At 38.9% G+C, this 12542-nt stretch overlaps 1 protein-coding gene across 1 annotated transcript in view; it reads left to right on the top strand.

Moving 5' to 3' along the window:
• The first annotated feature begins 7452 nt into the window (after positions 1-7452).
• LOC141314565 (serine/threonine-protein kinase 16-like) overlaps positions 7453-12542 on the top strand; it is a 9613-nt gene continuing 4523 nt past the window's right edge. Inside the window, exons 1-7 of the mRNA XM_073832657.1 lie at positions 7453-7483; positions 8189-8321; positions 9499-9718; positions 10551-10684; positions 11903-12023; positions 12116-12211; positions 12396-12517. Of these exons, the coding sequence (XP_073688758.1) occupies positions 8236-8321; positions 9499-9718; positions 10551-10684; positions 11903-12023; positions 12116-12211; positions 12396-12517 (779 nt within the window). The 5' untranslated portion in view covers positions 7453-7483; positions 8189-8235. The remainder of the gene's footprint in view (positions 7484-8188; positions 8322-9498; positions 9719-10550; positions 10685-11902; positions 12024-12115; positions 12212-12395; positions 12518-12542) is intronic.

Here is a 12542-nt window from a genome sequence, read left to right on the forward strand (position 1 = left end):
TGGTCTCTCTAATACATTAGTCTTGGTTTGTAGCTTCACCCTGCGTACTGCTCCACTGGAGTCTGGCAAGGTTTCTGTTACTCTTCCCATTATCCATGAATTGCGTGGGGAAGAACTGTCCACCACCAACACGACATCGCCAGGCTCAAAGTTCTTTTTAGACCTTACCCATTTGCTGCGCTCCTGTAGAATGGGTAGGTACTCATGAGTCCATCTACTCCAAAACAAATCAGCAAGATACTGGACCTGTTTCCAGCGTTTTCTCGCATATTGGTCCTGTTTTTGGAAGAGACCCGGTGGTAGGTTGGGTTGAGTTTTCAATAACAGTAAATGGTTAGGCGTCAGAGGCTCAAGGTCATTCGGATTGTCTGATGCACTAGTTATTGGTCTGTTGTTAATGATGCTCTCCACCTCGCACATGATGGTGTGAAGACTGTCATCGTTGATAGACTGTTCCTTTAAGAGAGCACTTAGTATCCTTCTTACGGTACGAATTTGACGCTCCCAAATTCCACCCTGATGGGAAGCAGTTGGACTGTTGAAGATCCATTTAATCCCCCTCTGTAGCATGGCATTTTCAATTTTGCTATGGTTCAAGTTGCTCAGTGCTTCTCGCAATTCTCTTTCAGCGCCGACGAAATTTGTGCCATTGTCTGAGCGCATGACTGACACCTGTCCTCTTCTACTTATAAAGCGCCTTAGAGCATTTATGCACGATCCAGTGTCCAAGCTATCAGCTACTTCTATGTGTACTGCTCTAATTGTTAGGCAGGTGAACAACACTCCATACCTTTTCACAGTACTCCGGCCCCGTTTAACATCGAAGGGTCCGAAGTAATCGACTCCCACGTTTGTAAAGGGGGGTTTATCAGGTAGCAAGCAATCTTCTGGCAAGCTTGCCATTTTTTGTTCTCCAACTCTTCCACTGAGTCTGCGACAAACTGAGCATTTGTTTATAAGCTTTCGAATAGCTGCGTTAGCTTGAGGGATCCAGAATTTTTGTCTGAGCATAGATAGGAGGTAGTTTCGACCACAGTGTCCATATCTTTGATGAAGGTCACTTATAATGAGAGTGGAAATTCTGGAGTACTTAGAAAGAATCACAGGATGTTTGGATTCTTCTGGCATGGCCGCTTTATTAAGCCTACCACCCACTCTTATTATTCCATCCTGAAGCACAGGGTCAAGCTTGTACAGTTGACTTCTTCTCTTAACAGGAGCATTACTTCTCAAGGCTTCAATTTCCTCTAAGAAGTGTTGTTTCTGACTGTGCTGAATGAGTTGAACTTCAGCTTGATTTAAGTCTTCCAGGCTCAGTGACTTTCCTCTCAGTGTTGATCTGTACCTTTGCATTTGATCCTGTAAAAGGGCTGCTTGTTTTTCTGGGTCTTTTTCTTTTTCTGCAATGGACGATTGGAATTGTTTCCTTGCTTTGCATAATTGTAACAGTGTTTCTTTGAGTCTTAGCATCCATGCTATTGCTTTCCTCAACTGAAACCAACTTGAGTAGTAATCAGTTAACTTGCTCATAACATCTTTGCTTTCATTGATGCTGAGAACATTGACTTTGATTTCTTTTTTGATTTCAGGGTCTTGTTCTGAAACTTGACTCATTTGATCTGGTCTTTGTGGCCATTCTTCTTTTGGTTTCGACAAAAAGTTGGGCCCTTTAATCCATGTTCCAGCTTGCACAAAGTCTTTTGCTTTAAGACCTCTAGTAGCCTGATCTGCAGGATTCTGTGCTGACTTGACAAACCTCCACTGTAATGGAGTAGTAGCATCTCGTATTAGTGAGATCCTGTTTGCTACGAAGGTTTTGAATCGAGCACTCTCATTTCCAATGTAGTTAAGCACAGTAGTGCTGTCTGTCCAGAAAACGGACTGCTGCAGTGGGATTTGAAGTTCTTGCCTTAGTATTTTGTCCATTTTGACGGCCACTGCTGCTGCTGACAACTCAAGTCTGGGAATTGTGATTTGTTTGAGTGGGCTCACTCTCGACTTTCCCATCAACAAAGAACTGTGTTTCTGATTTTGTTCATTTGTAAGTACCAGATAAGTTGCTGTGGCATAAGCGTTTTCGCTGGCATCAGAGAAATGATGCAGCTGTGCTTCCTTTGTGTTTCCGAACTTCTCTGGTTTTACACACCTTTGAATTTTGAAATCTGAGAGGTGATTTAACTCTTCTAGCCATCTGACCCACTGATCAGCACGCTTGCCATCAATCTCTTCATCCCATCCGTATCCTTGTTTACACAAATCTCTTAAAAGGAGTTTGACTGGTAGGATGAGTGGCACCAGAAAGCCAAGAGGGTCGTAAATTGAATTGACGACTGAGAGAATACCTCTTCTGCTCAATGGCTTCTCCTGTATTTGGATGTTGTAAGTGAAGGTGTCATTTTCCGTACACCACTGCATACCAAGTGCTCTCTCGATGGGCAGAGAATCCTGATCCAAGTCAAGGTCTTTTATTCCACTGGCCCTTTGATCTTCTGGGATAGACAATAATACCTTTCTACTATTGCTTACCCATTTCGTTAAGCAGAAACCTCCTTCAAAACATAAGTCTCGAATGTCCTTCACTAGGTCAACTGCTTCTTGTTCTGTGCTCACTGATCTCAAACAGTCATCTACGTAAAAGTTGTACAGAACTGTTTCAACAGCCTTTTTAGGTGCTACATCTTTTCTGTCTTCCGCTGTCTTTCTTAGTGCGTAAGAGGCGCAGCTAGGCGATGATGTGGCGCCGAACAGATGCACCATCATTCTGTACTCCTCTATGGGTGCATTCAAATTGCCATTTGGCCACCAAAGAAAGCGAAGCAGATCAGCGTCCTCTTTAGGAACCCTCACTTGATAGAACATCGACTCCACGTCTGCCATCATGGCTATCGGTTCTTCTCTAAATCTGGTGAGCACACCAATGAGTGTATTTGTGAGGTTCGGACCTTGCAGCAACTGGCTGTTCAGAGACATGCCTTGAAAGGAAGCAGTACAGTCAAAGACCACTCGAATTTTCTTTTTCTTGGGGTGGTACACCCCGTGGTGTGGTATGTACCATACTCGGTTGTCGTTGCGCTCCAGCTGTTCTGTGGGAACTTTAACTGCATATCCTTTCTCTATAATGCTCTTCATGAAGTTACTGTAGTCTTCAAGCAAACTTGTGTTCTTTTGAAGCTTTCTTTTCAGGTTTGCTGCACGCAGTTCAGCAACACATCTATTGTTTGGCATCTTTATTGATTCAGTTTTCAATGGCAATTTCACACAGTAATGCCCATCCTCAAACTTCGTATTTTCCTGCACTGACCGCAAGAACTGTTTGTCCTCCAGTGACATTTCTTCTTTTTCTTCATAGTGGCGTTCAGGAAAGTCTGAGTTATACTGCTGAATCAATAATTGCTCTATTTCTACCACTGAGAGACGATTAACTGTATGGTATGGCAGTTTAGACTTTTCTGCAGTGTTGCATTCTTTCTTGATGGTTCCATTCACCACCCAGCCAAGAGCAGTTTTCACAGCATATGGTCCATCCTGTTGGCTATTTATGATGTACCACGGCTCCATTGCTTTGGAATTGTTGGCTCCAATTAGAAGATCCACATTTGCATTAATGCTAGGTATGCTTACTTCACTCAAGTATGGCCATTTGTTGATATCTTCCTGTTTAGGAATGTTCTCGTTTTGAACAGGAATGTTGCTGTGTGTAAAGACTTTTGGAAGCTCGAAGTAATTTGTGTCTTCCAGAGCACACACCTCCAGGTCTGTAAGGATAAAACTGCTTACCAGCTTCTGCTCTCCTGGCTTATCTTGACACATAGTGCTCAGCAGAATCTGAGTTGGCTTCCCTTTCAGGTTCAATTTCTTTCGCAGTTCTTCAGTACAAAAGGTAGCTGTACTTCCTGCATCAAGGAAAGCATATGTTTCCACATATCTGTCACCTTTACTTGACTTGACTTTTACTGGCACTATTGACAATACACAGTTATCTCCTGCAGACTCTGAGAAGTTGCTTGATTGGTGGTTAAGGGAGACCTGGGCACATGAGATCTTTTTGTCTGAAGATTCATCATCTTTTGTACCTGTGTGGTCCTCCTTAATGTGCAGAATGTCTGGGTGTTTCTGGGAACATTCCTTACATTCCATTCTCTTTTTACACATCTTGCTTAGATGGCCTTGAGTTAAGCATCCAAAGCACAAGCCCCTAGATTTCAGGAACTCCACACGTACCTTATGTGGCTGCTCTTTGATTTCACTGCATGACTCGAGAGCATGACCTTTTGAGCAAAACATACATGGTTTCTCAAAGGCATTGACTATCTTGGGTGGAATGACCTGTTTTCTTGACACCTCCAGTGGCCTTCTTTCTTCCGTGCAAATGTTGGTTGCAAAGCTGCTCTTACTTATTCCTTTTTTAGGATACTTCTCTTTCGGATTTACCTTCACTGCTACAACATTGCGGCTGTCCAGTATGTCTCCGAAGAGAGGGTCCATGGCCACTTTTGCTTGACGATCAATGAAGTCAACTAAATGAGTAAATCTGGCTCTTACTCCTTGGCGTTCTTTGATGTCATATGCTTCTGATCGCCACTTTTCTTTCATTTTGTACGGCAACTTTGAAATTACAACTCTCATGTTGGTAGGGTTGTCCATCTCCTCCATAGATTCACCATCCTCCAACGTATTACGGCAACCAATCAGGAACAAAGCATATGCGCACAAGGCTTTACCATCATCAGACTTGATCTGAGGCCACTTTAACGCTTTATCGATATATGCCCTTGCTATGATCAGCTCATCTCCATAATGCCTCTGGAGAAGTCGTTTTGCTTCATTGAAACCTCTGCTTGATGGCATATATTCACAACTCCTGATAAGCTCTTGGGGTTCTCCTGTGGTGTATTGTTCTAGATAATATAGCTTGTCCTTTTCATTATCTGTTTTACGTTCAATGGTATGCTCAAAGGACCTGATGAAGGATTTGTAGGTTAATGGATCACCAGTAAACACTTGGATGTCTTTACTAGGAAGATGAATTTGTTTTTGCTGTTTCACAAGCAATTCCGTCAAGTCATGTTGTTTCTGCAAAACTTGAATTATGCTGTCATTTGCTGGACGATTAACACTGTGGCCTTCTGAATTGCCTAACTGTGGCGCTGCAAGTGACACTGGATTTGAGATTGACTTTGTTCTACTTTTCCCTACAGCTGAATGACAAGGCGAGTAGTCTTTTTGCTCTGTTTTCAGTTCTGATTGCTTCTGATGGATTCCTTTTCTGTGCTTAGATTGTACACTGCTTCTGCCATCCTCTGAATGTTCATATTCTTTAAGTACCTTTAATTTAGCACTACTCTCTGCAAGCGCCGTTTCAATTTCAAGTTCTTCCATTTTTGCCATGAGCTGCATCTTTTCAATCTCAAGTTGTTGTTTTTTCTTTAAAGCTGCTGCTCTTGCTAACAAAGCTGCACGTTTTGATTCTTCTCGTGCATATGCAGACAGTACTGAAGAGGAAATTGAACCACTGTCAATATCTGAATCACGTTTTAGTTTTGATTTACTCTTGTTCACAGATATCTGTGAGGCACTGTCGTGAGGAGTAACATCATCCTCCATATCACGATTGTCATTTTGGCCTTTTCCACCAACAGCAGCCATCCAATCTTCCGTTTTCTTTACAAAAAGTCTCAAGGAATCCATTTTAGGCTCAAACCAATTTTTTTGATCTGCAGTCTTTTCATCTTCAGGCAGAAGATCTTGAACTTGCACATTTAAATCCGTAAACTCAATTATCAACTGTGCAAAATCAAGCATCAAAACTTGTACATTCTGCAGATTTGCATCATCAACCATTAGCCCTTCAATGGTTTTGATCTTACTGGTAAGAGCAGATAATTTCGCTCTTCTCAAACTAATGCGTCTGTGAAGTTGTTCTTCTAATGCTCGTTCGGTGGGTTTACACGCTCTCTTGTGTTCAAAAACCGCAACGTCATCCTCTCCTCCCTCAGCCATCATAATTCTAATCAACGCACAAACTGCTTGCAGACGTTTAAAAGTATACGCAATACCTTTCTGCATCAAACGTATGCATTTCAGCTTCTTCAAACGTGCACTGAGTCATCTTATGGCCGATTCATAAGTCCGTTACCTCATTCACAAAGCTGAACTTCAGTGAGTAGCGATGTCCTTCTTATGACGCAGTTTTTAATCCACCGGAGAATAAAGCATTGTCCGCTGGTTATAATCCACGATCATCAAGCGTTTCAGTGTTCATTCGTAGACGATCCTCTGTCGATGATGTCTTATCACAAGCTCGTCATCCACGCACTTTTAGTTTCACTTTCCTTCTTCACAGAGCGAGTTTTTTTGACTAATTATGTGGTAGCGATCCAACTAATGTCTAATTTCAGTTTCAGTCTTCTTGTGTGAGCGTATTTTGAACTCGAAAAAACATCCCAAAGTCCAGCAATTTCCTTTCAGCAAGTTTAATAACAAAATAACTGGAAATGTTTAACGGTCAAAAAAACTGTGTCGCTCCACTTTTACCTGAACAAGTTCTAACGGCTCTCGCCGGAAATGACATCAGCATCATTTTCAATGTTTTTAAGAAACATTTTAAATTATTAAAACACAATTATTTATCAATTCTTCAATTAAACAATTATTCTTCACGCATCAAAATAAATAAACAAATAGCTTAAATGGCTCTTACAAATACATTTGCATGTGTATTTGGACATGATCACTCTCTTTTTTTGGATAAACATTCAAAAAACTTTTTTTTATATGTTTCGATTAACGATTTAATGTTAAATAATAAAAGTAATTTACTCGTGTTATTTTATGATATTCAAATATACAACATAAGTGAATATTATAAAAGGCAAGCAAATATGGCATTTAACAATAGAAAAGATGAAAATAGTGTTTATAAAAAAAAACACAAGGCAACCAATTGCATTCAGCATGTATTTTATAGTATTTCTTGAACGCAGTCTTTACTGAAACTCATTCAACCTCCTAGAGTGAGAGAAATATTGCAGAACGACTAAAAACTTAAAAATATGACAACTAGTATCCGGTTACGGTGGCTATTACGGTGTTTCTCACGTTATCTAACTGCATTTACAGTATAACTGTTTATTATTTAACGATAAGCATTAACTATAACACGCTTCATAAGATACCACTACTGGCCAGTTTTCCGAGAGGTCAACTGATGTGTTAAAATGTAAAAAAAAAAAAATACAGTAATTTCTTCAATATACCAGCGACTGTGCTTGAGAAGCGCTGAAATGAATGGGCTTCAATGGAGGAGCTATTGGTTGTTTGCTCGATCACACGCTTTACTTCCGCATTCCTCAGTTCCTATGGAAGCTTATGGGAGTGTCGCAACTCTCTATGGCTCTGGTACAGCTTACGTCATGGTTACGTTTTCTTTGTACACGGAAGAAACCGGAGAAATCAGCGGAGGACAGGGAGAGCGTCTCATTAGGTAAATCCACTTTCACTTTAACCTTCACTTAGATGTGTTTTAAAGATGGTATTAAATAGCTCGATAACAACATCAAGTAATTCGCTAAGAACCTAGCCTACATATGAATGTTAGGGTTCTCGCTGGGTGGATTCAGTGTCTCTGAAACACAAACCAGCTGTTCTCGAAGACGCCACGTTTACTGCGGACACGAATTCATGAGTCGGCCGATACGTAGATCAATAATCTTTACAAACTCACGGTAAACATGTTTGACTCTCAAGCTACTCTATCAAGTTGCATCTGACACATTTCGAGCGTAACAGCCAATGCCATAAAGGTAAAAATATATGGAGCCAATCAGAAAGCTCACTTCGTTCTAGACAGTGAATAATTTATTTTAATGGAAAATTGGACACCGACAGTGGCTCATGTGAACAGGCAGTATTCATTTGACTAGACTTGTTGGTCTAAGTTGTCTTGCAATTAATAATAATATGTGTTCAAATGAAAATGTTTTCACATTTCACATTTGTTGTCAATGATTTTCAGTAGACCAAAACAAAAATGCTGAAAAACAGACAGAATCTTAGCCTAGCTGCACTACACTCTTGATTTAACCTTTGGTAATCTGGAATGGAATAAAGAAGAGAATATATGAATATGGAATAGAATACATTCTTAAAAGAATATGAATGTAAGTAATCAAATCTCAATCTCTTACAGTGCCTCTCCTCCATCCATGGTGGCTCTTAAGCGATGCTCCAGAGAAGATGGGCCAAGCTTTGTGTATCTGCTCACGCAGTGCCATCACCATTGACAATAAGAGATACTACTTCATTCAGAAACTAGAAGAAGGGTAACTAGACTATTCTATCGTTAAAACTAGCTTACTAGAATTGTGTGATCCCAATGATTGAAAACAGGAATAGGAAGTAATAATATGTTTGAATACCATTGTCCCGCTTAAATGCTTACTGTCATATTTACCATTCATTAGATATACAGTTGAGGTCAAAAGGTTTACATACACCTGGCAGAATCTGCAAAATGTTAATTATCTAACCAAAATAAGAGGGAGTTATTTATTTTTTTATTTAGTACTGACCTGAATAAGTCCACAAGAGAAAATAACAGTTGAATTTATAAAAAAAATGTGCCTTTTCCAAAAATCCACAGCTGTGTTTTTGTTTAGATCCCACACATTCTTTTGGTTTTTCAGCATTTTTGTGTATTTGAACCCTTTTCAACAATGACTGTATGATTTTGAGATCCATCTTTTCACACTGAGGACAACTGAGGGACTCATATGCAACTATTACAGAAGGTTCAAATGCTCCCTGATGCTTCAGAAGGAAAAACAATGCATTAAGAGCTTGGGGTGTAAACTTAAGGTGTGTACATTTTTCTTATTTTGCGTAAAAAAAAAAATTTCTCTCTTAATGCATCGTGTTTCCTTCTGAAGCATCAGTGATCATCTGAACCTTCTGTAATAGTTGCATATGAGTCCATTTTTTGTCCTCGGTGTGAAAAGATGGATCTCAAAATCATACAGTCATTGCTGAAAAGGGTTCAAATACACAAAAATGCTAAAAAACCAAATAATTTGAGGGACCTGAAGGATTTTTCTGAAGAACAGCAGGCAGTTCAGGACAAACAAGGGACTCATGAACAACTATCACTAAACAAAAAACACAGCTGTGGATCATTCAGGTAACAACACAGTATTTAGGGTCACTTTTATAAATTCAACTATTATTTTCTCTTGCGTATTATATGTAAACACCTTCTATGTGAAGTATCTAATTCAGTTTGATTCTAAATTAACAATAACAAGCATTTTGTATGATCCCTCCTATTTTGGTAAAATAATTTGTTAATTTTGAAATTCTGCAATGTAAACCTTTGTATTTAATAGAATTATTGTGATATGTCAGTTTTCATTATACTTTTTTGAAGTGAAATGTATTAGCTAAATTATAAAGGTCTAAGAAATACATATCTTTAATCATAACTTGGTTCTCTGCACCTTCTAGAGGTTTCAGCTATGTGGATCTGGTAGAAGGTGCACACGATGGCCGCTTCTACGCTCTAAAGCGAATCCTTTGCCATGACCGCGAGGGCCGCAAGGAGGCTCAGACCGAAGTGGAGATGCACCGCCTTTTCAACCACCCCAACGTCCTCAGCCTGACCGCACACACCTTCATGGAGCGTGGCAGCAAGTGTGAAGCCTGGTTGTTGCTACCGTACATCAGTGTGAGTGAGCCGTGTTTTGCTTTTCCATTCTAGGCGACTAATATGTTTAAGAGTCTAGTGAGTTCAGAGATGTGCAGTATGTCATTTAAAGGAGAATTTCACTTCCAGAATAAAAAATTCTCAATAATTTACTCAGCGGAAAAGAAATTAAGGTTTTTAAGGAAAACGTTTCAGGATTTTTCGCTGTATAGCGGACTTCTATGGAGGCCAATGGGTTGAAGGTCCAAATTGCAGTTTCAGTGCAGCTTCAGATGTTTTCTAGCGAAACGATTGGTCATTCATTAAATTAATATTCATATACTTTTTAACCACATATGTGTTTCTTCACACATTATGTTATTATGTTGAAAAGGTCATGGGTGTTTAGTTCTTCATCTGTGTAATCTGGTTCAAAAAGGTAGGGTAGGGCAAAAAAACTTTTCTTCTACAGCTATAAAATCGTCCGACATTGTTGTTTACCTTTTCTGTAAGGGGCATTTGACTTCATGTTTGCTTTGTAAACGTTGAGTCGGTACTTCCGCCTACGTCATGCGTGACCTTTCCAACATGACTACGTAATGTGTGAAGTCGAGCTAGATAAGACCTTTTTCCTCGGCTGGGATCTTGTAGAGCCCTTTGAAGCTGCATTGAATCTGCAATTTGGACCTTCAACCTTTAACCATTGTAGAAAAATCCAGGAATGTTTTCCTCCAAAAGCGTAATTTTTTGCGACTGAAGAAAGGAAGACATGAACATCTTGGATGACTTAGGGATGAGTAAATTATGAGCAAATTTTTATTCTGGAATTGAACTTCTTTAAAATTGTTTCATGTGTTGAATTGTTCCTGTGCAGAAAGGAAGTCTGTGGTCTGTTCTTGAGAAGCTGCGGGATAAGGGGAGCTCTATGTCTGAAAGCCGCATATTGCACATTCTGCATGGCATCTGCGAAGGCCTCAAAGCAATTCATGATAAAGGCTATGCCCACAGGTACCGAGAGTAAAATTAATCCATTTTAAACCCACATTTTTGTTGTTAATTTAGCCTTTGTTCTGCATTGAAGATGAAACTTGTGAAAAATAGCTACTTAATGTAATTCTTCACTACATTAGTGAATGCATATTTTGGATTTCCTTTTGTTTTTATATGTTTGGTTTTCATTTTAGTTTAAATTTTCGGAATTTTGTTTTAGCACTGCAACTTAAATCTGTTGCAACATTTCTAATTGTCATTTATGTTTCTCATACGATGTTTATTTTATTTTAGATTTATTTCAATAGGGAGAAAAAAGCTATTTTTAATAGTTTTTAATCATTTAAACTGATTTTGTTGCTAGAACTACACTATCAGGTTTTTGAATAGTAAGATTTGTAATGTTTTCTAAAGAAGTCTATTCTGCTTGCCAAGCCTGCATGAATTTGATCCAAAGTACAGCTAAAATTTCAAAGCTGATTTTTTTACTGCATCGTTACTCCAGTCACTTGATCCTTCAGAAATCATTCTAGTATTATGATTTGCTGCATTTATTATTGAGTAGAATTTTTTTCAGGTTTCTTTGCTGATTAGAAATGTTAGAAGAAAAGCATTCATCTGAAATAGAAATCTTTTGTTATGTTATGTCTTTATCATCACTTTTGATCAATTTAAAGCATCCTTGCTAAATAAAAGTATTAATTTCTACAAATGAATTTCTATACGTAGAAAGGTATTTGAAAGGTATAGTGTATGATGCTACAAAAGCTGTTTATTTCAGATTAATGCTGCTAAGTGCTTTGGATCATTTTTAAATGTATTTAAATAGAAAATAGTTGTTTTAAATTGTAAAAAATAATGTTTTACTGTTTTTTTTCTGTACTTTAGATCAAATAAATGCAGGCTTGGTGAGCAGAAAAAAAAACTGTAAAAACCATTCAAATTTTACTGTTCAAAAACTTTTGACTGCATGTTTAGCATACTGTGCGACATTTTAATGTAGTGTTACTGATGAATCCATTTAGAGCTGCAATATCAGCTTGAAACCCAATGCCATGGTTGAGTAAATCCCCAAAGATGGAGTATTCATCATCAAAATACACTGAAGACTTTAAGTAAAATAAAAATAGATTAAGAATCAGTATATTCAAATGATTTCTGGAAGATCATGTACTTTTAAATCTTGTTTTCCTTTTGGTATTGTCACTCTAACATGAGCTTTATTTTTGAAAACAGGGACTTGAAACCCACCAATGTTTTACTGGATGAGAATGATCGCCCTTTATTAATGGACTTGGGCTCCATGAACAAGGCCAGGATTGAAGTTCGAGGGTCACGGGAGGCCATGACAGTCCAGGTTAGAGCAGGAAATTGTCTAGATGCACTTATCCAACATTTTCAGCGAATCAAAACATAAACTGGATCACTTTTGCACACTTTCTCTTTCAGGATTGGGCCGCTCAGAGGTGCACCATCTCCTACAGAGCACCTGAGCTCTTCAATGTGGAAAGTCACTGTATCATTGATGAGAGAACAGACATTTGGGTAATTCTCAAAACCTACCCATGACATGTTTTATTGCTGTTCAGTGTGTTTAGTTTTGTCTGCGCAGGGGTAATGTTAGTAAACTTTTTCCTTTCATATCACTTCACCTTCAGATCAGCATAATGTTATGTCTATGGCAGGCTGTTATGTCTGATGTAGGTAACTTTTGTATTTTCTGTGCTAGTCTCTAGGTTGTGTGCTGTACTGTATGATGATACTGGAGGGGCCGTATGATTTAATATTTCAGAAGGGTGACAGCGTGGCTCTCGCTGTCCAGAATCCCGTCTCCATTCCACAGCCATGCAGGTGAGCTTGAGTTGTTTCAGTGCCA

The sequence above is a fragment of the Garra rufa genome, unplaced genomic scaffold (assembly GCF_049309525.1).
Source record: "Garra rufa unplaced genomic scaffold, GarRuf1.0 hap1_unplaced_009, whole genome shotgun sequence".
Taxonomy (NCBI): Eukaryota; Metazoa; Chordata; class Actinopteri; order Cypriniformes; family Cyprinidae; genus Garra; species Garra rufa.